The sequence below is a fragment of the Plectropomus leopardus genome, chromosome 2 (genome assembly GCF_026936395.1).
Source record: "Plectropomus leopardus strain MGB_pleo_1.0 chromosome 2, ASM2693639v1, whole genome shotgun sequence".
Lineage (NCBI taxonomy): Eukaryota > Metazoa > Chordata > Actinopteri > Perciformes > Serranidae > Plectropomus > Plectropomus leopardus.
The window spans coordinates 6,073,616-6,100,561 of NC_142177.1; the positions used below are offsets into that span (position 1 = coordinate 6,073,616).

At 37.6% G+C, this 26,946-nt stretch overlaps 1 protein-coding gene across 2 annotated transcripts in view; it reads left to right on the forward strand.

Annotated features, from left to right (window-relative positions):
- Positions 1-9,348: 9,348 nt before the first annotated feature.
- Positions 9,349-26,946, forward strand: part of mitfa (melanocyte inducing transcription factor a) — a 36,963-nt gene continuing 19,365 nt past the window's right edge. For both annotated transcript variants that reach the window (XM_042495152.2, XM_088083519.1), the window contains exons 1-2: positions 9,349-9,432; positions 13,106-13,355. In XM_042495152.2, the coding sequence (XP_042351086.1) occupies positions 9,419-9,432; positions 13,106-13,355 (264 nt within the window). In that variant the 5' untranslated portion in view covers positions 9,349-9,418. The remainder of the gene's footprint in view (positions 9,433-13,105; positions 13,356-26,946) is intronic.

Consider the following 26,946-nt stretch of genomic DNA (forward strand, 5'->3'; position numbering starts at 1 on the left):
TATATATATATATATATATATTCTGCTTTATCTATGTCTGTGTTTGGCAGATTTAAATTTCCTGGATAATCAGATATGTCTTTGGTGTTTTCAGTCACGTGTGTCGTCCTCTCTGTGACTTTGCCTCATACAGCTGCTGAGAGGACCTTGAGTCGGCGTCCTGAAGTGTCCTATCTCTTCACATTGTCTCGGTTTAATCAGGTTATCCTGCAGCAAGAACTATAAGGGCAAACTGCACAGGCTGTGCAGGATAACTGCAGAGAGATGTTTAGTTTCTTGGCAATCAAGTCTCATGACTTTCACTGTTCCTCTGGCTGCTCATCTTGAAACAGAACGTGATCCCACAGCGAGAGAATCGAAACCTTAACTACTCTGTGGGATTATCAGGACACAGCTGGGAAGACATCGTGCGTCATCAGGAAGCTGAGTCAGGATGCATCATCAGTAAAAAGTGAAACCAGAAGAAACTACAGATCTGACCAAATAACATGCTTTACTCAAACCTTCTGAGCCTTTTCATTGTTTTTTCTTTCTAAAATTGGAATCATCTACGTTTATTTTCTCTGCTCTTATTTTTTAAGTTAAGGTATTTCATAACAATTACTGGTAGTTTTAAACCCCTTGAAACTTCAAATTGGTTGAGTGTCAGGAAAGAAAAACAAACAAAACAAAACAAAACAAAACAAAACAAAACAAAACAAAAACAAACAAAACAAAACAAAACAAAAACAAACAAACAAACAAAAAAAACAACAAACAACAAATATATATATATATATATATATATATATATATATATATATATATTTATACTACCTCATGCACAGTGGTTTTTGCACTAAACTGTTCATACTGTATATTTTTGAATTACATACTGTACATTTGTATATATTGTCTATCTCTTCCTTTTGTAAATACAATTACATGTCTACATCTGTCTTTTTTTCTATTTTTCTTATCCCTAACTTATTTCCCTCCCCTGTACTGTGAGCATTGCCAACCCGGAAAAAATTCCTTGTTCCTTATTTGTTGAACTTGGCCAGTAAACGTGATTCTGATTCTGATTCTGATTCTTTCAAAAACACGGAAAGTAAGATATCAATTGATGTATTTTTTATTTTAATTTTTAATTTGTTATTATGTTGTCATTTCATTTTATTTATTTACTTACTTACTTTTAAATAGTTTACTCATTTATTTTGTTGTAATCATAAAAAATGTTGGAAAAAATAAAGACATAATGGGGGGGGGGCAGAGTAAAAAAAAGAAAAAACAGAAATAACGTGACCACATGTCATATTTTGTTTTACAGGACTTTTTTGGCATATATTGTTAAAGAGGTGCACAATAGGGATGTGATTTAAAAGGGTTAAAAGACATATTTTATACCACATTTACTTTAAGTAGTATTTCACAAAATACATTTAATTGACTTTTTCTAATGTAACATTTGACACTGTATGTCTTCGCTCCACCTAAATAAACCTCTGTTTCACTCACTGCTGTATTGAGGTCACATTGCTTGTAACTGCCCTCACAAGCTGTTAGAGTACCACCATGTGGAGAAGATGTGTTGTGCAATCTGTAACTGCAGAGAGGAGACCTTCAGGCAGCTTTTGTTTCTTTTTAGACTTTTCTCTCATCCTGTCTACTGTAGTTTAACCCTTTCAGGCCTCTCTCTTTCATATGAGTAATATGAACATAGTATGAGAGGGGGGAAAACACACCTAAGCTGAATTGCTCAATACTTTGATGAAGTATAAGCTCACATGATTGCATAAGGATTCGTGGGAGTACTAGGGACTGTTTGGCACATTTTAAGTGCTTTTCATTCTTTAGTTTTTAACAATTTTGGCTGTGTTCATGCATACAGCATACATTTTGGCAAGAATGTGTATTTTTGTTTTATCTTGGAATTTCCAGCTCAGCTTTTACAATAAGTCTAAAATATACTGTGCAAACAAAATTGTTACATTCATACAGTTAAGTGCAAAATGTGCCATTGAAACTCATTCAAACTGTATTTTTTGATCCCACAGTTATCAAAACATAAAAACATGCATTGCATTGTTTCTAGGTGTCATTCTGGTCTTTTGCTTTGGAATTTGTCATTTTTAATCTTTTCCACCTGATGATGTCATTTTCCAGTATTTTTCATAAGGAGAAAATAAATGCAATGTGTACTATGTGTACTGTTACAGTCAATACTGCTCATTGACTGACATATCCCAGGATGTGGTAATCACAAAAAACAAACAAACAAACAAAAAAACCCCTACTTGGCATGTAGTATATTGAAAATAATTGATTTTTTTTGTTTTTGTCATCTAAAAAATATGGTGGCATCATGCATTTAAATGGTTAAAATTCTGAAAATTAATTAATATTTGATATTTATGATTAGGACTGATGTTGGCTAAAAAACAATACAAGTACTTAATAAAAGTATAAAATCAACCACCTATAATCTATTTTTAAGCTTGATTTTGAAAAGCACATTTTGTGCAAAAAGCGATACCAGTGTGTATAATATTAAAGCGGGCCCTAAAGGTTAAATTAAATGTTTTTCTTTGTTTTTTTATGAATAGTCCAAATTATCTTTGCTAATAATATGTTGAAATTTATGTTGACATGTATTTTAAAGACACTTAAAAACAAACAAACAAATAAACAATCAAGCAAATAATGAAACAAAGTTAAATTAAAGATTAAATGAAATAATCAAACAGTAATTTGGCTACCAACAACACTTATTTGATATTATAGTGAAAGCCACAGACTACAGTGGCCAGTCAGGACTTCAGAAAAAAAATCACTGATGTCAGCCTGCACTCCACTCAGCACATATACACCTTTAAAGCATCACTGCAGACCATTACACCCTGGACATAACCTTTTCCAACTTCTGCCCTGTGGAAGGTGCTGCAGAGCACCGTATGCTACAAGTAAAATAACCAGACACAACCCAGTGAACAGTGACAGGCAGTCACTGTAATAAACAGTTAAATCCCGTCACATAGTGGAACAATCCCTGTAACGCTGTTACACCAACATTTACCTTACCAGTAAATTAGACATTTTTACGGTTTAAAGAGACAATGTAAACATGTAATTATCAGTCAAACATTGAAATTCTGTACATGGTTGTCAATTTTTTGTCGTAGTCAAATGTTGATATTCATCTCGTAACCCTTTAACACCTGGACAGACATCAGTTTTCTTGTGCTGCATTCAGACACCTTATATAAGCATTTAAACTTCTAAAACCTGAGAAAACTGGTTTGATACCTTTCAAAAACATGAGCAACTTGGCAAGAAATGTCCCAGAAAGTCGACACATATTATAAGGGTGGATTATAAATTTAAAATCATGTTACAGAATAACATATTTCATTTTTTTCGCACTTTCCTTGGGTCATTTTCTTTCTCTTATTCATTTTCTTATTTTTAGGTATTTTACTTGTAATATTTTTGCTAATTTCTTGCTAATTTTTGGGCCTCTTCTTGTTAAGTTACTCCTCGCCCTCTTCTCATGCTTTTAAAAGAAACCACGGCACATTGCTCAGCTTGCAAAGGGTTAACTTGTTCACATACTGGGCCAATAAAGCTGATTCTGAAATTCAAAGTGAAGTCAACACTAATAATAGTTTGGGTCTCATGTTTATTTGGTGCCCTCTGGTGCACAATTTTAGTTATAGCAATAGCCAGCTGAAAAGCCACCCCAAGCAGGTCTGTATTGTTCACCCCTCAATTATTAGTATACAGTAGACATTTATGCAGAGTGTACAGCAGTGGATGGAAACATGTGACTAACCCATATAAAATTATGGGAATATAGAATGTGTCAGACAGCAACTTTGACAATTTAATGCTCGCTCTAAAGACAAAGGGAACAAATAACTTTTTTATGTGCAGCAAGAAGGAAATAAAGGAGCAGCTAGACACAACTGTGCTATTCACGTCATATATATGAATTTTAATCAAGCTTGACTTTAAAGGGGCTTTAGGTGTAATTTTAGCCCATTCTTATTCTGAAGTTATACCACAAATGCTGTCACTTTGACAGTGCTTTTGACATATGATCACGACGCCAAAGCCACTTTTCACATCCACATGATATGCCGCTGGACGGCGTCAGTTGAGAACGCGGCTGGACAGAGCCAGTCCTGGTATTATTATTCACCACCAGACAGCTGGCGGGTAACAGCTAACAGTGTGAACTTCTTGAACAGCTAATAATTGCAATGGCTGTTGGTCAATGTTGGGTCATCTGTGAGCATCACCTTATGTTTTTGTGTTGTGTCCTGCATTCTTGGCCTTTGTTGGCTGTTTTTCAGTCAATTCAGCATTTTAAAAAGGAAGCCTGCTGAGGGCACTGAATGTATGAGGTCTGGCTCTGGCTGAATGAAAGTACTCTGATTGGCAGTTCAGCATACCGGAAGAGAAACAGAAATGAGTAAACTAACTGTTCAAGTCAAAAGACCATGGAATTGAAAGACACTTGGTATATTGGCTATGGCTATTTTTTAGCCATTAAGCTCTTCAGCAGAAACATTTTGTAATTGTTTGTGTTTTAGTCTGCTAGCTCACAGTAAATATCCTTTTTCAACATCAGGTTGTGTTGTCAATGTGATAACTGGCTAACTGGAGTCAAAAATCCATCCTGTTGGTCCTCTGGTTCCCTTTTTTATGAGTCTAAGATGTCTAATGTTGCCATAGATGGGTTTAAATTAGAGTTTTTTCTCCTACGGACACTAAAGTGTGACTTGTGTGAGGGGCGTGACATGGCGTTAGTATGTCAGTATCTGAGAATGTGAATAGTTGTAGGTCCCCTTTACTGTAATTATTCATATCACAGTAGGTATACCAGTGTATTCATTAGGATAAACCCCTTGAAATGAACAATCTAGTTTCTGAGGGGGTTTTATAAACCATCAGGTTAAAATGCTGCATTAGGTTAGTTTACAGGACTGTTGTTACTTCGACAGCCAATGTGCCAACTACATTACATTTCTACATTGATTTTTGACTAAAAGTAAGATTTTTTAAAATTTTATATATTATTTAATAGGCACATTTTAAAACTAACATTTTAATTAATCAAATTATTCAATATATCGCCAAGCTCTATTCAGACCACATTATATAACAGAATGCATTCAACAGAAAAAAGGTCTAGGACACCTAGAGACAGTCATTAATATCTAAGCTGCAGAGATCATCTACATGTCAACAGTTTTAGAGTGATCAAGAGAGATGTGTTTTTTGTTGTTGTTGTAATGATATATGTATAAATGAAGAAAAAAAAGGGACGAACTATAGAACCTTAGGGGACCCTACAGCTAATCTGGATAAGAAGACAGTAAAGGAACTGTTGAGAAAATACATCACAACAAATTGGATCATTATATTCTTTTCTCTTCGATTTCTGCTGATAAAAGCCTTTTGGTTAAAGTCTGTGTAAAGTGAATGCAGAATTTGTTTAAAAACACATTATATTTCCTGGAAACTGATTGTTGACATGTTACAAAGACACTTTACTATATAGTACTGAATTGTGTAGTGAGAGGGTTGACTATTTTTTCACCATTTTCCTGTTTTAAGATTTAAGACCTAAAAGCATAGCTTGATGACACACTGGAGCGATACTCAGCATAACCCCGCCTCTGACAATGTAGCAGTATAAAAATGAGAAGCATCATTAGCATGGTCCCGTGATTGGGTGTGGCCCCCGCTATTCCAGTGGACACGCCCCCAGAGTTTCAGATCAGAGAATACTGGATTTTTTTTAATGATTTTGAGACCTTCTTTTACATACTTGGTGATTTTTTTGGCCATTCAGATTTGGTCAGGTGTTTAAATAACACATCTTTCTGTGATGTGACAAACTCAGAACACATTTTAATTATCAGTTTACTTTAAGGACAAGGGTCATCTATGTAACTTGTAAATTATAACACAACATACATGCATGTAGGCTCACAATAGCTGTTTTGAGCTTCACTGTGAAGTTGAATGAGATAAAAATGACCAGACACAGAAGGTGTAACAAAGCAGAGCTGGTGGTATTTTAGACCCCACATTGATGGGATAGATTATTTGGCAAAGGAAGCATTATCTGTACTATACTGCATTAGATCCTGTGAATAACTCATTATCCTTGGAAGAGAACACACAATGTCGCTTTGAATTGTCCTTTTGTGTGCAGACAACTGGCCTTGTAATTAGTTGCATCCTTGCACATCAACCAGCAAAATTAATTTTTACAGTTATGGCGCAGAAAGACACAGGGAGCCTCTTCCAATGAGTCCTGCATGAAGCAAACACATATTTTCTAACTCCACACATTTCGTGCCACACGTTACTCAGCCATATTTTAAAAAAAAAAAATGTATACAACAAATTTTATACAGCAAATACTCTACATTTGAGGGAATTATGTTTTTATTATTATTATTATTATTGGGACAAAGTCATTGTTTTGCAAATCCCAATTAACACTTGCACTTAATATAAATGGCATGTACACCAAACAATTCACTGATAATCCAGCATAGCCAAGTGTATTACTTTGTTAACTCAAAAAGCATTGTCTCTGAACATCATTCAAGTAATAATTATGTTGTCAACACAATATGTTTTACACAAATTTAGTTATATACAAATGTACTTTGTAGGAAACAGGGTTTAGACAGGCATTGTTGTGTTAAATTGTGATTTTTGAACTGGATGTGAGAGTTTTGCTATTAATTACAAATGAGGATGAGTCCTCCAAAACATATTTCAACACAAAAAAAAATTGTTTTATGTTACTCTGCAGAATTCCAAACCTATTAAAATGTTGAAAGACCAAGTTGATATTCTGCCAAAAATGGGTTAAGGACTATACTGCTACATTGTGAAATCCTTTATGAAGGTATTCAACAGTGTCTTAACTCACGCAGCTGGGAGGAAGGTGATGAAACAGTCTGGAAAAGAATGCCCCAATTTTAGAGCCAAGTTTCAGAATGGAAACGGTTGAATCACAACCCATGCTTCCTGTTTTCAGCGGCTGCAATAGCTGAGCTACATTTACATTCACCCTTCAAAAGGAAAACTGAGATTAGCCATTAGTCATATTATCAATATGTTCCAGTGCCTTTTTCCACCAGTGGGCTTTATCTAAAGAGTCAGGGATCTTTGCTTTGCTGTGCATTGGAAAAATAAAAAATAAAAAATCTGAAAATATATATATTATCCTCACTAAGTTTAATGATGACAATATTGTACAGAAAAACAACATTTTTACAAGAAAAAAAAGTTGAGGCACTAAACCATAATTCCCAAATGACATTGACATGAGTCGAATCTTATTCAGTGTATACATACGGTAAGCATGAGCAAGCTAAAACTAGAAATGAGATAAGGATCACTTTTGCAAATGAAAGAGGACACTGACCCCATGGCGTGGCCTAATTATCACAGTTTGTTTCGTGTATCGTTGGAATCACTGCCGTGAAACAAGCCTGTGCTTAAAACGCTCAGCAGACACAAAAGCACATCAATTCATTATATTCATTGTGCTTTTCATTTTCAGTGCAGATACCCCAGAAAGATTGAGGCTTCTTCACACTGATGTTAACTGTCTGGAGTAACATTCTGTTATGTATAGAATAAAGATGAAATGTTGAGATTTGGCTTGTTTTATGCATGCTTTAATGAAATTTTGGTACTAATGATTTAAATTGCAATAATTGAAATGGGCTTTCATGGAAGGCTGTACTTGCACAAATGGACAAAACAATGCCTTAACATGCAGAGGGTTTATTAAGAAGGCAGCCAGGATATAGATATTTTAATAGCATAGCTGATGAAAGAAACACATATTTAGATAGATAGATAGATATACTTTATTGATCTCAAACTCTTAATGAGAGATAGATGAGAAGATTGACACTGCTCATATCTGTCCATTAAAATAATGGACTTAACTACCATGATGTCACCCATTTGTTTGTGGACTGCCATTGAGAAGTCTTGAGTTCGGCCTTTCGGACATTGCCATCTTGGTTTTTTTTGGAGCCAGGGGTGACTATATTTGGACGAGACTTTGGAGCTGTGGAGGAGCACGAGGTAGATCATAGACTGTGGCAACAAATCACAGAAAACCTGTTGCTTAAGCAGCCTAGCCCCTTACATGTGCATTACCTTTTGCCTTAATAACAAGTCCCCAGGAAGTGCACCAGGCTTTGAAGCAAATTTTACATAGTGTCCAAAAGTGGAATTAAACCATCCAGGTGTGTCCTGTGTTGCCATGGGACTTTTTTTCCCATAGACTTACATTGGGAAAGAGACGTTTATAAATTAGTAAATACATTTTTGTTAGTGTCAAAGCCTCTGTGAATTTACTCTTTTCACTATCAAGATTTAATTCATTCAGTTCGACAACATTTGGAAAGTCTAAAAGAGCAGCAAGATTAAATTATGTGAATTATTATTATGTTAATTTATTATTTCAGTTTGGGTCGGAGGCTAGTAGTTCAGGTCTTGCATGTCATTTTGTTATTTAAGTTTCAGTTAGAAGATTTAGGGGGATGAGCTGGTCCGACGGCCCACTGACTGGTTTCTTGGCCTTTTAATGTCCTGCAAACTGTGTCTGGCACCTGCTTTGTTTAGAGAGGCCATGACACCAACACATTCTCATTCCAAGTCGTCACATATTGCCGATTTGCTGTGGACTTCCATGTCTACACATTACCCTCTAGGTATCCTTTTGTGTCTGCTTTTGACCTTCTAGGATGGTGCTACAGTGATGTAAACACAAGCACGTGGTGGGATGACGATGCATGGTTCTAGACACAACACCTATTTGATGGATAAGAAAGTGTCATGGATCATCTTATCAAACTCTATGCAAAAAAGCAAATATCTCACAGTATTTACAAAAATATTAAGCCATCGTTTTCAGTTGATTTCCCAAACAATTCTGTCCTTTTGGATCTGGCAGCTTATTTGAATGTCAGAAAAGGAGTGGGTTGTGTTTTTTTTAATCACTTGTTGGTGTTGCTTGTGGACTAGAATGTTAGACAGTCATGGTCCTGCAGACACTCAGACAGTGCTTAGACCTTATCAAACCTCTCAAAAATAAACAAGAAGTTGGGGGATCTGCTTTTAGCTTCTATGCTCTCTACAAAGATCTAGTGAGCTAGATAACTGCTCCTGTTGAAAAACTACAGAACTGCTTGTCCTCCTTCCCCAAACCAATATGACCAATTAGACCACAAAACTCAAGCCATCTGGGACTTGTCATTGTGTCAACTTGCAAGTGAGACATTATTGTGTCACACGAGGAAGTCCTGACATCCTAAAGTGCTTTAAAAGGACCTAATTCCTCATCTGCAACCATAGTGAAGCGAGGACCCTCGAATCACTGACTGACATGAAAATAAAAAGGTAAGACACTTCTTTTATCCTTTGAAAAGTCATTTTCATATGTTTTTTATGTTATGAGCACTCATTCCTCTTTGGTTTAACATTGCAGTTAATTTATGAGTATCCTTATTAGCTGTAGCAAAAGCAGCAGCTCTTTTTGGGGTCCAATCAAGGGTCAAACATGTTTACTGTGTTCTCCTTCTTCCGTATTTAAGCGATGGGTGTTGATGCGCAACTAGATAAGTGATATGCTTGAGGTCTAATGTTCCCACATCTTAACAATTGGCAACACATCAGATGTGTGTCTGAGCTCCACATGCACGCTATTCATTTCCCTCAGCCTCTGTTCAGTGCTGACTGTAGAGAACTGGCTTTATGTGCTTTTAACATAATCAGCAGGCCCTTTCTTGGAGGCTGCCTGGGTCATCTCAATTTGACAAACACAAGTCAGTGGAACTGATTTGGTTGTAGACACAATGTATTTACTCATTTAAGCACAACGGTTCAACGTGGCGTGGCATGATTGACACCATTAGGGGGTCAGGACATCGCTGTTTGTTCAGGAAATGTCAGTGGATGCAGCAAATCAGTGTTCTGCATGTTCGGGGAAAGAAAGAGCAGTAAACAGTGGTGGCCTGCTGAGTTATGTGTATGTGCAGCTATGAGTCTGCAAATTAGTTATACTCTAATTTTTTGGTTTAGGTATTTTAGATATTTAGTTTTGTGTGACTTATAGATTTTCTGTGCCGACAGTGACTTATATACTTCCTAATACAGACGTGAGGAACAAGGTAACCACAGTCGATAGGCGTAAAACATGACTCACGCTATTTCTCTTTTTTCTTCTCTTTTTTGTGTCCATTGTGCTGAATCAAGTGTCCTCATACATATTCACCTTCAGTGAACATTATTAATGAATATAATTTAAAATATAAACTCTGTGTTTAACATTTTTTATTTACCTTTATTAAATCATTGAGATTAAGAATCTCTTTTCAAGGCGAGGACAGTCAGTCCTTCGGTCTTTACCGTCAGTTTTTCAACCTGATGCTTTTCAACGGTGTATCGTGCAGACAGTTCTGCACTGATGCCCTCCAGCGGCATATCAGGTGGCTTTTGGCACCAAGGTCTTACACCAAAATCACTGAAAAGCTGGGGATTTTCGATGACTTTAGATTGAGAACGAACTGGTCCTGGCATGCCCCAGGTTAGGGGAAGGGAGCTGGTTGTTTTGCCCTTGAGTTTGTCCTGTTGTCACTTTGCTCTCATTGTTTTGTGTCTCTTTTTCTTGTGTTATATTCTTTAGCGCATTTATTTAAATAAAATAACTTACTGGAGCAATTCATCGATATTAAGTGCATGACTGTGAATATTTCAGAAATATCCAGAAAACCGCTACTCAGATTACTCTGACTATGAATCGCACTTTTGCCTCAGTCTAGGATTGTATAGGAATTATGTGGTTCAAGTGGCAGGAGTCATGAACAAGACTTAAAAGAAGGCACAAGGTGCAGATTTCTGTGAACAATTAAGATATTTAAGAGTTTCTCTGCGAGTGCTGAAGCATCACGATTGGTGATGTTGAAGCGATAACTAAAGACCAGGGCTAGATTTGACATGCTAGCCTAATTAGTGCGATTATCACAGAGCTGCACAGGCTGACAGGATTTGAAGTGGTTTTATCAAAAGGATCATTTTCTCGGGGAATGCTTCATCTTGACAGCATGTGCACTGCCAGATCCATTTCGGTTTGGGATGTGCAGGCACTGTCCGCTCAGATATGCTGCTGTTTTGAAAGGGTGAACTTAGAGTGGACAGGAGTGGAAAGCACAGCGCTGAATTTTTGCTCAGTATATTATTGCACATGAGTAAAGCTGTGAGGTGATTTTTCAAAGGGTATAGGTACTGCCTCGGACCTCACAACAGACCAGTTACTGGAAGTCTGGTGGCACATAATGACACCAGCTTACCTCCAAATTGTACTTTTAACTGGCAGAGCATGGAGGGTAAACCAAATTTAGACCTAATAATCTTACCAAACAGATTTGGCCACTGATGGTAGGCTAATTAGCAGGATTAACAACTAATGTAATGCCTCAGTTCAGCTAAAGATTTGCCTTTTCTTCCTAATAAAATAGGGGTGATTTAGGAGGAAACCAAAGTTGATTGCTCTAATCAATATTTTTCTGTGCAACAATGTATAGAATAACTATATTTGTGTGTGAAATGAGTGGCATGCGGTGATGAATCCATGAAGAATTACAAGTGTCGTTTTCAGAAGCAGCAGGCAGTTCTTTTTAGTAGAAAATCTGCAAAAACTAAGTGTACACTACCAGATATTTTCCATGGAAGATTTTGACACATTTCATTTATTTGTGCGTTAAACTTTGAAGCCAATTTGACATCATGGCCAAACCGCGGAACTACTGCTGCATTCCATTTTTACTGGGAAGTTAAAATTTCCCAATTGGAAATTTTAACTTGAATTCCACCTGAAGTCAGATTTCCAACTTGGAATACCCTGACCTCAAAATCCAATATGGAGGCACTGTACATAAACTATTGTGTCTTTTTAATACAGTCATAGGAAAAGCAATGTCCAACTTCTATCTGTGGACATGTTGATACAGTGTTTGTATGCTCAAAACTCAAAGTAATGTTGTCAACCGGTATTGCTAAAAATGTCTAACCTAGCTAAAACTGGTATGGTTAACATCTTGTTTTTTTGACTTGTTGTACTAGAATGCGATAAAGTAAAGGTTGTTCCCAGCTCCAACCTCCAACTTATGTAGCAAATGGAATGCTAACATACAACTTCCGAGTGTCATGTCACTGGGCCCAAAGAGACTTTTCCCCATAGAATTACTTTGGGAAAGATACATCTGTTTGTGATTTTTTTTTTTCAGTCAAAACTTCCACAAAATGACTTGCCTCAATGTTGGAATTTGATCCATCAGTCTGATAACATTACAAAAGTCAAGAAGAGCCGCACAATTAAATAATTTCATCCCCATTCAAATTAGCACTTTCTAGTGTGCTTGCTCAATGGACCCAACGATGTGGAAGATTTGGATAATTTTACATCTGCGAAGTGGACCTTTTTTTGGCTTCATATGCCACTGAGCAACTTTTGTCAGAAAGAACGGGCCTTTGGCTACAATACTTTAACCAGCTCCCTTTATAGGCCTAGAAATGGTGAGGTAGGCAACTTTTTTCTACAAGTTTGCCATTTCAAATTTAGAGGTGTTTATAGCTTGTTCCTGCTGCGTCTAACCGCCAAAAAAAAGCCATGCACCTTTGAAGAGTCATGAAGTCGAATGCCTCCATTTTTACAGCAGTACTTTTTATATTATTAACATATTTGATCAGGGTGGGTCAGAGTGCTAAAATGTAATAGACAGCAAGGTGTCAATGTTTAGCACCCCATTCATATTGTATAACCTCCCTGAAACATTACACATCTTTCACCCTAATTCAAAAAACAATAACATATTCTTAGCTAAAGAATCTCCGGCTTCCCTCTCACTCAATCATCATATTGTATTCCACTACAATACCTTAAATTGCTCACTAATTCAGGATGGCTCTAAAAAATGCCACTGGCCTTGCTCATACACACCAGCATATTATTTCGGCTGCTCTCATTAACTCCTCCCTTCTCTCTCTTTACCCTTGGGTGGGCTGGGGTCCTTAGTGCTACCCCGGACCTGCAAGGCCTTTACAAGCGCCTCCAGAGCTCCCACCCTCTACTGGCCGTGACGTCACAGGTGCGGCTCCGAGACCAGCCGACGTTTGCCCATTGCCAGGGTCAAGAGCACAAGGAGGACCAAGAAAGAAGGACCAGGGACCTTTTACACCACGGCACCCAAAAGAACTCCACTGTCCATGTCACACCTCCTCGCCACCGGCCTGCTGTGAGCCAAACGTCCATGGAAGTTCTGAAGGTAAGCTCACCAACACACTTGTATAACCCTGAGAGCGACAATCGTGATATGAAGGATAACACTGTTTAGTAGGCGACATGGTGGTGGAGACTCTTTTGGAGCCTTAATTCACCCAATTCCAAACTGGATTATATATTTTACATGTCTTTAAATCAAAAATTCGACATGATTATGGACTTTGGCTTGAGAAATTCCAATGTCTGTGTCAACTCCTGAGACACAAATACAGTTCTCTGAAAGTGGACTGTGTTAAATCCACAGGGGGGATTATCTCTTGACAGAATTCCTGTTTCCAGACATTTGGCATTCAACACATTTAATCCTATTTGCTCCACTACACTGACATATTTTCATTCATTTCATTCCTGGTATGACCAAATGGACCCTGAGAATGTGAGAATAGAAAGACGAGAAACTGTTTTTTTTTGGAAGAGAGAGAATGCTGGAAATAAAACTTGTAGGTATCAGTATTAGACAGATAAGATGCATCTCAGGAATTTCAAAGTATTTAACTTTGTCAAAAACGATTGAGAGAAACTTTGTCTTTCGCACACTGTACGTTTGTATTGGGTTTCCAGATTTTCTGTGCCGACAAGTACAAAAACAACTTCTAGTATTTCTGGCGATTATCACCGATATGCATGTGATATCATCAAGTCAAACATGTTCTGCGAGATAAGTGTGATGTTTCTCAGTTGGGTGACAGAAGCATTATTTTAAGGTCATGACTTTTGTGAAGTACCGTTTTCATCTTTGGTGTATCAGTTTGTTCACTGATAGTAGAGTAACTTTCAGTTATCTAAGCATGAGAAATTAATTCCTACTTAGCATCTTGTGGTTTTTTTCATGTGAATTTATGTCTTTGTGCATAATAGAAAATTACTTTATCGTTGTTTTGGATTTATTTATAAATGTGCCGGTTTTGATGGGCATAGAATTTGGAGGAACTTTTTCTCATACTGTATTATTTTCATAGTCCAGACAACGACCTCAGTTTCCTGGGCAAATACTTCTTGACAGTTTGAACCTAACCTGTCTGTGGATTATCAAAGACCCCCCTAAAGCTGTGCAGGCGAGGCAAAATTAGCTTAGAAGTACCAGGCAGAGCTGCTGGACCATGAAAGTGAAAACATAAAGCTCAGATGAGGTTGTCCAAAAGGGGAGGGGGACCCTTAATTAGCCAGGTTACCTCTGACCTCAGTCAGAATGAAGTGAAAAACTAGTTCAAGGATCAAGACAAAGAGTTTTATCTCACACTCAAGACAGCAAGAAATGCTCATTTAAATCTTGAGCTTGTTTGAGAGAAACACTAGTGCAAGACAATCTAAATGAATCAAACATCAGCCTCTGCAAAACAAATATTGTAAGAAAATGTTTTTAACATTAAGCCACAGTCACCATTGTACCTGCCATCTTTACCATTTTTGTGCCTCCTAGTTTCTATTGAGAACTATCAGTTCAGAAATCTGTTAAGCTTTATTTTACAGAATAATATATTTATTTAAAGTGATATTTATTATCAGTATTTGTTAAAATAACAATATATTAACTGTTAGTTCACCAAAAGGAACACCTTTTACAATGTCAGAGAATGTTTTCGTGAAACAACAGTTCCCCTTAGTGTTACAGACCTTTATAGTGAGTTTCAGTCATGGATGTATACAGCGTAGTGGATGCAGTGTTTGGGGCAGGACCCCATTCATTTCAATAAAAGTTACTTAGTGGGGCATGAAGCCCAAAATGGTTGACTTCCTGCATTTAAGTTACTTCTGCATCATTGAGCCCATAGGACAAGCACACTAGAGACATTCACCAACCTCGATAGCCCCTTATAGGATAGCGCTCTGCTTACTTAAATTGGGATAAAACAATTATGTCATGTAACCATATCCCAATAGTTAAATTAGTCATTGCATGGGGTAGTTATGCTCCAAAAATGTATCCATTGATTAACAGACCAAATATAAGACTATGTGGCAATGTATTCTTGGGCCCAATGGCATCATCTGATGGATCTGGACATCATATGCTGTGTACCATTTATTTTAAAAGTCGGAGATGGGAATGATATGACAACGTAGTTGATCACGTGAAACAAGTTCAAAGTTGTAGTTACACAGTTTGGCCACTATGTTAACTTGGCTTGGAAGTCTAGCACACTTCTTGGGGAGCTCGTTTCACTTTGTTAATCTGTATGCCCCAAAACTTTACTTTTATTGTTTACTCTCACTGCTCTTGCGATGTTCTTTTCAGGGAAAAACGCTCCAAAAAAAGCCACTGTGGTCTAGCTGCTTAGCAGCAAGAGCAGACAGATAGTTTGAGACTAGTTTGTGGACATTGTGGAGTATTCACCTGAATACTCCATAGTGGAGTATTCAGCAGCAAAAGAACCAGTTATTTCCCTCAGGAGTTGGTGGAGACCAAAAACAGAGCAGAAAGAGAGTGAAAATTGGACATTAATAAGGTGAACACAAATATGACTCCTAATGAATGATCATGTTTCTTCATTACTGCTAGATCGGGAATAAGCAACAGTTCAACTCTTCTTTATAAAGTTACCATTTCAACTTAAGACTTGATGTGTCAATGTTCTGTTCACTACTTGTTTCTGCTGCCCCAAAGCTGCCAAAAACAATTGCTAGTTCTAGGTTTAAACATACGTTTTTATTTTTATTTATTTATTGATTTAATAAAGTTTTATAAAAAGTGGTGCCAACAGAAATAGAATTCATGATTATAATTCTGATGGTAGAGCCCTAGAGCGGTGGTTCTCAACTAGTCTGGCTTGGGGACCCACCATCACCCCTTAATGACAAGCCGCAGCCCAAATCAAGGAAAATGTTCAACTTCTCAAATGTATTTAATGAAAAGATGGTGCAGTTTGAACCTGAGAAAGTACAGAATATCACAGTATGCCAACACAAAAACACTAAAATATGTAGCTTTAACTTTAGACTATGGTATTACAGGGCATTATCGCCACCTACTGATAAGGAGTGTGCATAGACGGCACTCCGCTGCATAAAAAAGACCCTTCAAAATAAAAGCACAGTTTTTTTTTTTCTTAACATTTTTTTTCTGCCTAGGTAAAGGCCTACAACCCACTGAAAACAGGTCCATGACCCACCTTTGGGCCGTGACCCACCAGTTGAGAATCAAAGCCCTAGAGGATGTCAGCGCTAATGCAACTGCTATTTATAACAAGAAGAAAACTCCACACATACTTAATATAATTTTGTTTGGTGAAATTCATACATTAAAAAAAATAAATAAAAGCTAGAAGTTGTTAATTCGCTGAAATATAAAAAGATGATTCAGAAAACCAACAAAGTGGGCTTTCTACGTACGGTAGTTAATCAAAATGAGGACTGCCCTCTAACATTTAACTGCTACTCGAGGTTAAGTAAGAACTTGTTTTACACAATAGGACCTTTTTGTGCTTCCACAGTGAATCACGGATAGGAACATTTTCTTGCCTGTGTGCTGCAAGTGTTCCTCCTGGAGTTGTGTGGTTTCTTCTTGATTTTATCAGAGCTGATCTGACTGCAGGGACTTCACCAGTGGGAGTGTCTTCAGCATTGTTTAGAAAGAAATCTTTATTATGACATAAACAGGTAAAAGCTGCAAATATACATACACACAATAAAAATGTTAAATCATAAACATGTCACTCTTTTCTGCTTTATAGGCACTTTTGCAACAATGGCAGCATTTACAATAGTTACAAGGGAACTTTTGTGCTTTTCCTTAGTTTCTGTCATATAAAATGTTACAATGTCAGTGCCAATGTTCATATTAAACATGGCTTAAATTTCAAATAATGAGGTAAATGCACATAAAAGTAATGCATGTGAGCAACAAAACCTCAGGCGTCAGACCGTTCCGAACACTGTGTTTCAAATGTTTGTTTACTTTGGAAATGAAATGACATCAGCTTGTGATGGAGTTCTATATATGGTCATCTGCTTCAGGCATGCTACTGTTGAGGCATTCGCACAGTCAAAATTATTGCATGTCTAAAAACAAAAATACAACCCTAGGTTGTCTCAGTCATGTTTGCAAGTTTATTTGAAACAGTTTTAATTTTCTGTGCCTGCTCACATTTGTCAAAATCCTTTAGAAAGCGTTTGAAAGAGACACAGGGAGACAGCTGCAACAGTAAGAGAGGTAACTTAAGTGGGGAGAGGCAATGGAGGAAATTTTTACAATGAATTGAACAATAACATGCAGCGGTTTGCGAGGCCTCTGTGCAAAACAAGTTTAATCTGAATGAAGGACTGAAAAAATCTATATGAAAGAAAATTTCACTTATTGTGCAAAGGCTAATGTTTAGCCTACACTGCTACATGTAGCTGCATGCTTACTTCAGCCCATTCTTATTCCGAGTGTTATATCAGCTCATTCTTATTGTAAAGATGTCAAATAGTGCCACTTTCACAGTGTGCCAAAAGCCACCTGTTGCATCCGCTTGATAGGCGGATGGGTGGTGTAACTTGGGAACACGGCTGGACAGAATCTGTCGTTTCTGCATGATATATGCCAGGTCGCTGTCAAAATGAAATGCCGGTAACGTCATCACACAAAGACTGCTGGAAACAATGTAATATAAGGACCCCAAAGGTCCCTACAGGGCAGACAGGAGGGGAGGTGGATAGGTCCAACAAAAACCTGGACTTTCATGTGGGAGGCCGGTGTTCGCTTCTTGTCTGAATGTGATTTTTTTTTTTTTTTTTTTGCTGCATCTTACCATGTGACTCCCTCCCCTAATCCTCACCATCTGTGTCATTGTAGCCTAATCTATCCATGCCAGCATGCACCTTTGTTGACGTCCTGGTGTTGGTTGACATGTGCAGCGTAATCCCACCATGTGCTTGTGTTGACATCCTGGCATTGGTAGCAGCATCCCCAAACCTAAATAGCAGATGCAGAGGGATACCTAGAGTGTAATGTGCAGAAGCGAAAGTCCACTGGAAAGCGGTAATATGTGACGACTTTGGATGAGAATGTGTTGGTTATATTGATGAGATACACTGGGCTTTCAAATAGGTCTATTGCAAACCCATGCATAGCAATATTTGACGCTGAGAGGAACCGATGTAGAAAATGAAACCAAAAGTCAATATTTCTAACTACGACTGCTTAACAACAATAACTTCTTGTGGTCAATGTTGTAAAACTCTTCTGGATAATATTTTTGCTGGAACATGTCTTGTTGTGTTTACAATCTTTTATTGGCAAGTTTTTATGATACAAAGTGCCACTATTCTCAGTTACAGTCATTCCCAGACTGCAATGACTGGTTTAGAGATGCCAAGATATGGAAGACCCTCAAATACTGACCAATCAGAGCAGATTTAGCTCTTTTGGGACTAAATGAGCCCTTCCCAAACAAATGGTAAATACCAGGCTCCCAGGAAGTACACTAGACTTTGAAATTACATAATTCCATCTTTTCCCGTTGTGTTACATGGGGAAAGAGGTGTCTCTAATTAAGTGAATACATTTTCTTTTTTTTTTTTCTTTTAATGTATTTTAATGTATTTTTTTCACAAACAAAATAACTTTTGTTAATATGATGATCATGATTTAATTGATTCTTATCGGCAACATTTGGAAAGTCTAGAAAAGCCGCAAGATTAAATTATTTTATGGAAGGAGCACTGATCATCTGGATAATTTCATACTATGGAAATAGAGTTTTTTTTGGCCACATGCACCACTGAGTAACTGTCATAGGAACAAGCACGGCTCCAACACAAAAGGCTGTATCCAGGTGTCTATTTTTTCTGACATTAAGTTTATTGATATATGGATTTATTGATAAATGGATATAATGTTGAATACAGGTGTTCCAGCACACACAGTATAAGCAAAAAACAAAGGTTTTTTATTTATTTTATTATTTTTTAAATTTTTTTATAGGGCTGTAAATGTTAATGTGTCAAATCAGATTTATCAAAAGTTTATACTTAATGCATGAATATTTTTTTAATTATGTAAATCACGGGTAATGATACTGGTATCAAAGCGAGAAGACCCAAGGAATCCCATGGTGCTGTGCAGTGTTGTCATGCTAGCTTGTCAGGAAGTGGGCTAAATAACAAGGTACAAGGTGATTTATTAGTCATTTTTTAAACACAGGTCAAAAAATTAGATTAAACTAAATTAATTAATTTGTTCTTGATCCTGCTACATCTTTTGGATGCTCCAAAGTTAGGCTAAATTTATGCAAAGAAAAGCAGCATGGCCATTGTACAGAGATCTCTTGACCTCTCACTTCAAGATATCTGAATGTGTTTTGTGGATACCCACGAGTCTTCACTTTACAAACATGCCCACTTTTTCGCTAATCCCATGCAGTTTGGGGCAAAAACCATTACGTTTTTTTGCATATAAATGTGTTATTGTGGCTTGTTGTGTTCTAATATTTCTGAAAATTGGAGTTCCTAAATATACTTGAAATTGGTTGATTCCTAATCAAGACATTTACCTTTGTAAATGCTTTTCCTTGGCATTATGGACTAAAAAGGGTTATGAAGTATAAAATAAGCATGCGTAAAAATGCAATAATAATGAAATTGTGATTATATATTGAAATTCGGCAATTAATAGCAACTTAAGAAATTAATCATTAGACATCCCTTCTTTTTTTAACCATTAAAGCATGTAAACATATTTTCATTAAAAAAAAAAAAAAACAAAAATACATGTATGAACCTGAATATTATTGTAATATGGGACCTTAAAAAGTATAGCTTACAGATACCTTTTACATTTACAGTTATACAAGAGATGACAGATTGAAAGGCTGCATCTGTGATCCACTGCAGTAATAAGGGAGCTAGTGTCTTGTTCCTCAATTTGTGGCTCTTGTAAATGTGTATTCAGAAAAAGTCTTCTGACTGAATACTCAGGGCACAGAGTTGATCTATTGCTCAAATTTTCCTCCTGAATTGTGGCTTTGAATTTATCAGAGGAAAGGGATCAAAGGCAGTTGTATTATTTGATGGCCCGAGAAAAGCCCTGACTTTTTAAAAATCACCAGATTCAATTCCACGTGCAGGTCTTTGTGGCTTACATTGACCTTTTCCTCAAACTCCAGGCACATTGAGCTGAATAATGCTACATCTTTGTGCTCTCCGATTTTCAGGGCAGGTCTCAGACTTTGCTAAGAGAGCCTTTTGTTTATTAAACTCAAGAAGTATACCTAGAGCTCTTTTCTCAGTCTCTAGTAGCTGACAGATTCTTCAAGATAAAGTTCTGAAAAAAGCAAGACATGTCTGAACAAGTTTTTAAAAAGACCGCATGAACTTGTTCACTTAATACTGAATTGGCACATTTTACCATTTGAGTACTGCACTTCATCTGTACAATATCTTGTGCTGGACTGTGTGATCTTTGCCCTTGCTGCTTGTTGGGAACACAGTGTCTTGTTTAACTGTTTCATTTCGTCGTCCCAGGCTTAGCTGATTGCATAGCCCCTCAGCAGGCATCATAACGGGGCTCTATGTGTTTATGTTGCTGCTAAATTAAGCTCCACTGTTTGTCACTTAAGCAAGTGCATGTTCCTTATCCCACACAGACGGGACAATGTGCCTCATTCTTGGAAGAGGATGTTAAATTCTAACTAATGTTACCCTGTAGCCACGGGGTAAGAAGCAGAGAAGCCATGTCTTTGTCCTGGGGTCCTCCTCCTGATGAAGTGGCTTGTCTCTTCTGTAGCTGCTGTGAAATAGAGAGTTGTTACTGAGGTCATTAGGCAACAGAGCAAAATCTACACCCTGCAGGCGTTGGCAGAGTTCATGTAGTCGTCCAACTAAAAGTCCCTCCTATTATCAGAGCCTCCATGTCACGTGTTGACAACCAGCTCCTAATTCCTCCTTCCTTCACTATCCCCTGCCTCACCCCTTATGGAATTCACTAATAAAATGGAAGCGCTGGTGAACACTATCATAAATTCACCCCCCAGTCACTGTTACCTTGTCTGCCTCGACTCCGGTCAAGCACAACTGATGATAACAAAGACAACAAAAGGACAGAACTTTTGTCCTCTGCCCAGACTGGTGGGACTGAAAAGGTCAGCAGGGTCACCAAAATGTCTCATCTGTCTCCTCCACCCCCTCTCTCTCTATGGAAGTATATGGACAAGAAAAAAAAAAGAACTAATTCAAGTACTGCCTTTGGAAGTGTAGAGGCACAGATGATTTGAAAGGGAAATGGAACTAAAGTGAGCCAGATCTGGAGAGGAAATTTCAAAATAAAAGCTGGAACAGTGGTGTTTATAAACCATGAGATAGAGACAAGGAGTCTATTATCTTAAAATTCAAAATGTGTCAACCAGGGTTTCAAATTAGCACTTGCCACCTGACAAATGATTGTTTGATTCTATGTTGTAGTAACTGTTGCTCTGTTGGACAAGCTTGACAAAGAAAAAGATGGCAACACTGGTTCTACTTAGTTGGGTGAAACAATGTCTATTAGATTTCTGGTAGTCAGGCAAAATATAGCTTCAACAAGCAGATGGCAAGGAATACATGTTTTCTGTCTCAACAATAAAGGTCAAACTATCTTTAGTGACCAAGGAAGACAAGACTATGCTTTGCAGTGGACTTCTGTGTCTACATATTAAGCTCTAGGTATCCTTTTGCATCTGCTCTTTATGTTCTGGGATGCTGCTACGGTGATGTCAACACAAGAACATGGTAAAATTACCACATGGCAACCAATGCCAGGATGTCAACAAATGCACATGCCGGCACGGATGGTTGGGATTAGACAACACAAGACTCAAGTAAAGTCCTTGTGTCTTGCCCTCCAACATAGGCAGGCGTGTCATGTATATGCATGCAGCCTAGCACCCTCGAAAAATCAAGCTCACCTGAAAGCGACGGTGTAATTTGAACACTGAATACTTAAATGTTTTACTGAAATAAAGGTAGAAAATGCCACTGTGTACAAAAACTCTGTAACAACAAATAAATAACAGTTCTCCATCCAATATCATACTTAAGCTCATAAATATTTGCATCTGAATATACTTTATGTACAGTCTAATCTCATGGTGGTTGCAAGTCATGCATTTAAATGAATGGTGGCAGCATGCTTAGCTCTAGGCAGTGAAACTACTTGGTTAGGTTAAGGAAAAATGTTCTCAGTTAAAATGACTACATTTGTTACATATATGGGATGTGAGTACGTTGTTAAGTGATGCAAGTATGTCATGTAATGTGACATTTGCACATAAGGATGCGAGTATATAAAGTTCAAAGAATTCATGGTTTACTTTTAGTTTTCTTAGTTAAGACATATCATAGTGGCCCTGTTAGCTACATTTGTTTCTACAACATGTTCTCATCCCAACTCGTCACGTGGTGCTGCTCTGTCAGTGATCCTCTGCGTCTACTTATGATGTAGGTATCCTTTTGTGTCAGCTATTTACGCTCTGTGATGCTGTTATCATGATGTCAACAAATGCACATGGTGGAATGATGCAGCACATGGCAAACAATATGCATCGTCATGATGGTTAGGATTAGGCAAAAAAGTAACAGATGGTCAAGTTTAGGCAAAAGAGGCACATGATAACATGTAAATAAAAATAAAATTGCATCCACACAAGAGGTGAACCCTAGACTACAGTTTTTTGTGGGACCCATCAATCCATCCACCTCCCCACCCTCCTGCCCTATAAGCACACCTTATATTATGTTGTTACCAACAGTATTATTACCTGATGTTGTCCTTCAGTGCTTCATGTGCATGCAACCAGTTCCGTCCTCACTAACTCCGTAACGCTGCTCACTCGTTGCATGTGGATGCGCCTGGTATGCCAGCGTATAATAACAACACCACTGGTTCTGTCTGAGTGCATTCTCATCTAACGCCATCCAGCCTTAGCTTTTGGCTTCACGCTCGTACTCCAAAAGACAGATTTGATGATGAGTTCTGAGCCTTGAGACTGAAAGACTTTTTTCATAGGTCTTCTTTATCTGTTTTCAGTAATAATTTTAACAGAAAAAAAATATTACAACCATTCAAAAAAAAAAAAAAAAAAAAATTCATGAATGAGTCTCATTGTGACTTCTGAGATCAATGCTGCATTCAGTAATTCAGAGGCTGATATAAGATTGTTGGATTTAATGTGATCTGATCTAACTCTATCAGAGATTTAAAAATAAACTATTGGTTAAGCATATGAATAAACCAGGCAATGGTGAGGGGATCAGTTGGATCAGCGGAATTTGTCTGAACCTCAAACTACAGTGAAGATCCACATGTCTCCAAAATTGGAGCCTCAATGATAAGGCATAAAGGCATAAAATATGTCAGTCCTAAAAAGATCAAATCAATACAAATCAACAGTCTTATGGTCACCATTTGCTTCCTACTGAAGAACAATATATTCAAAAGTTGACTTCTGCCTCAATGACCCTGACATCCAGATGTAGATTTATCCTGTATCTTGATCTTGCGCACACATAATCCATCATGTCAAGCTGTATTCATCTATAGGTCACCTGATAATGTGCTAACTCCACTGATTAGCTGATCATTTCTGTCCATCATCTGCATAGAGTTTTACTGTGTAGTTGCTGGTATTTTAACATGAATTTATATGGTTGTGGTGACAGATGTTGTTATTTCTGATCATCCCTGTGTTTTCTTTGAGATGAATATCATACACACAATTATTCAGAGTTAATCAGAAAACTGGCAATAACCAGTGAATAAATCATTTAGGCTTTCCACACCTGACTTCGCTTAGGTTTCAATCAATGATCTTATAGATGATATCACTTATAAGATAACCAATGTTACTGACACCATTGCTTCCTTGAAAGGTAAATGTAGTCTCAAGTGGAATTTCTAAGTTCATTATGACGAGTGAAGTGTTAAAAGGGACTTTAGAATAATAACTTTGAAATGGGGAAGGAGGCAGTCTTTGACATAATATCTGAAAACAATACTAATTTATTTGTCTTACTTGCTACTGCTGACAGGGTGACAACCCCCCCTGTGCTAGTAATGTGTGAACTTTTATCTGCTCAGTTGTATGAGTTTGCCTTCTTTACTGGAAAAATTCAGAAAATTAGACAGGACACATCAGTTCCTTTACTGCCATAAACAAAGCACTTTGATGTTTCCTTGTCAGGAGTTAGACTACAGCACAGGACCAAGTCAGCTTTTTAATGGCATCCTCTTAAACACAGACGGTGGGCAAGTTTCAGTCTTTGTATAATTAGATCTCAGTGCTGCATTTGACACGGTCGACCACAGTATTAAACTGGTTTGACCCTATTTAAAGGACAGGGACTACTTTGTGTTGATAAGGTGTTTTGTTGATTACATCGTGGAGTTTCCCAAGGCTGCATTCTAAGGTCTCGTCGGCTTAACATTAAGCAGCAACATCTCATTCCCAGGTCAAGTTGCTTTGTCATGCTCCCCCTACATATCAACGTTACACAGCCATACTGTCTGTATGTGCGTAGAGCAATCCCCTGGGTGAAACATGTTGTAATGAGTGGTTATTATTGTAAAATGGTTGCGATAAGGTTTAGGCAAAAAACATTCAACAAAGCAGTGCCCCACTTTGATCCAGTTAAAAAATAGTGTTTATATCCACAGTGAGCTTGACATCTGTAACCAATCTTGTTGGTGATCCATTAAGGACGCTGGAGCACAGTGCAGCACAATATACAGCATGGGGGAAAAGGGCTTTTTTTTTTCCTCCCAAGAAAATTATAATATATAATAATAATATGACTGACTTACTGGAATTTTTTTAATGTATAAGAAATGATGCCTGATTGAGAAATTTCAACTGACAGTATTTTTCCATTTTGTAGTGAAACGCACATTAGAGTTCAAACGCACGTGAATCTTTGATTCTTACAGACTGGGCATGATTCAGCATAGCTCACGTGCAGGATATAGTTTATTATATCTCTTTTTGCTTTTCCATAAATGCCTAAATTAAAAGAAAAAAATGAGGCAAAGCGGGCCTGGAGGGCAACGTTTTATCTGTTGTTACCCTAAAACAAAGAAGCTCAGTCCATCTTTATATCAGTGCTCCATTCACTAAAGCATAAATAGCTCTAGGGATGAACATTTTGATAACAGGCTTTAGCTGTAAAATGAAATTACTTTTCACTGCTTCCGTTACTCATTTGTAAATCTGTAAATAATTCATGCCACACACATTGGACTATAGATGTCGTACATCAGCTCATCTTGTTAAAATATCACATATTTATTCAATGACGCTAAGTTTTCTAAGGGTTACTTTCATCTGTACGCTTACAGTTGCCATGCCCATGTGACCTCTACTCACACAGAGGAAAATAAAAGTGATTTTGGCTACTAAGAATAAAAATTCAGTGAACCCCTGAAGACCCAGCTGCACCAAGTGTTGACACATTTTTGGATGATATACAGAAATGTAATTCACAGTTGTTTCCAACAGGGGAAGTCCAGTCTGTAAAAACGCTCTACCAATGATGTGTATTTTATCTGATATGCGGGCTGGAGTGGACTTATTTAATGGATCTTGATCTTTTTGCTGTGCCAGTGAGCATTTCTAATTTATCTCAAAGAACATCTGCTCTGCTACTAATCTAATAAAATATTAACTTGCTGTAAATGTCATCATTCATCAACATGAAGTCTAAATAACACATAACATTCATCTACTGACCCTTACAGAACTTTTACCTAAGAGAGGAGATGTGGTTGACCCTGTTGCTTGACACATGCTTTAAACAGATGTAATTGGTTGTCACAGGTACAGTCCTTTGTGAGCCTGCAAGGTGTAGACAGCTGCTAGGAAATAAAAAAAGAACTGCATCACAATATGAAACTGTGAAAGTGATATTTGTGTGATCACACAGCCATTCTCATTCTGAGTGCTTTTAGTGTAAGTGCATGACACTAAAAGGCATCTTTTGCATGCACATGGAACGCTGCTGGACGGATTCAGGTGAGAATGCGGCCAGACAGAACTGGTCATGGTGTTATTATATGCTGGCGCATGGCTGGATGGCACCTGCTGCATCTGTCCAATGGGCAAACAGTCAGTGTCACTAGAGAATCTGGCAGGATAGAACCTTTCACGTGTGCATTAAATGTGGCAGGATGCTAATAGGTTAAAAAACTGCTGGTAACAATGTAATATAAGGAGCATGAAGGCGTCTATATGGCAGGTTGGAGGGGTGATGGGTGGATTGCACAACAGTTGACTTTGATGTGGGAGTCTGGTGTTTGGTTCGCATGTGAATGTAATATTTCCTACATTTTACCATGTGCCTCCCTCCCCTCATCCAAACCAGGGGCAGGGGAATATATAAACATATAGGGGGGCATAAATATAGACAGTGCAGGCAGTGGGATTGCACTGGGGCCCATGAGGTAGGGGGGCCCATCCAACAATATGTCAGATGGAAAATAAGAGTTTTATGAGAAAACACCACTTAAAAAATACACCTGTGGACTTCTGGAAAATACACCATTTTCTTAAAATGAAACCATCTATTATTTATTTGCTCCAAAAGGCAAACACATCTCTGCCATGGTTTTCTTTTTGATTTTTGTAAAG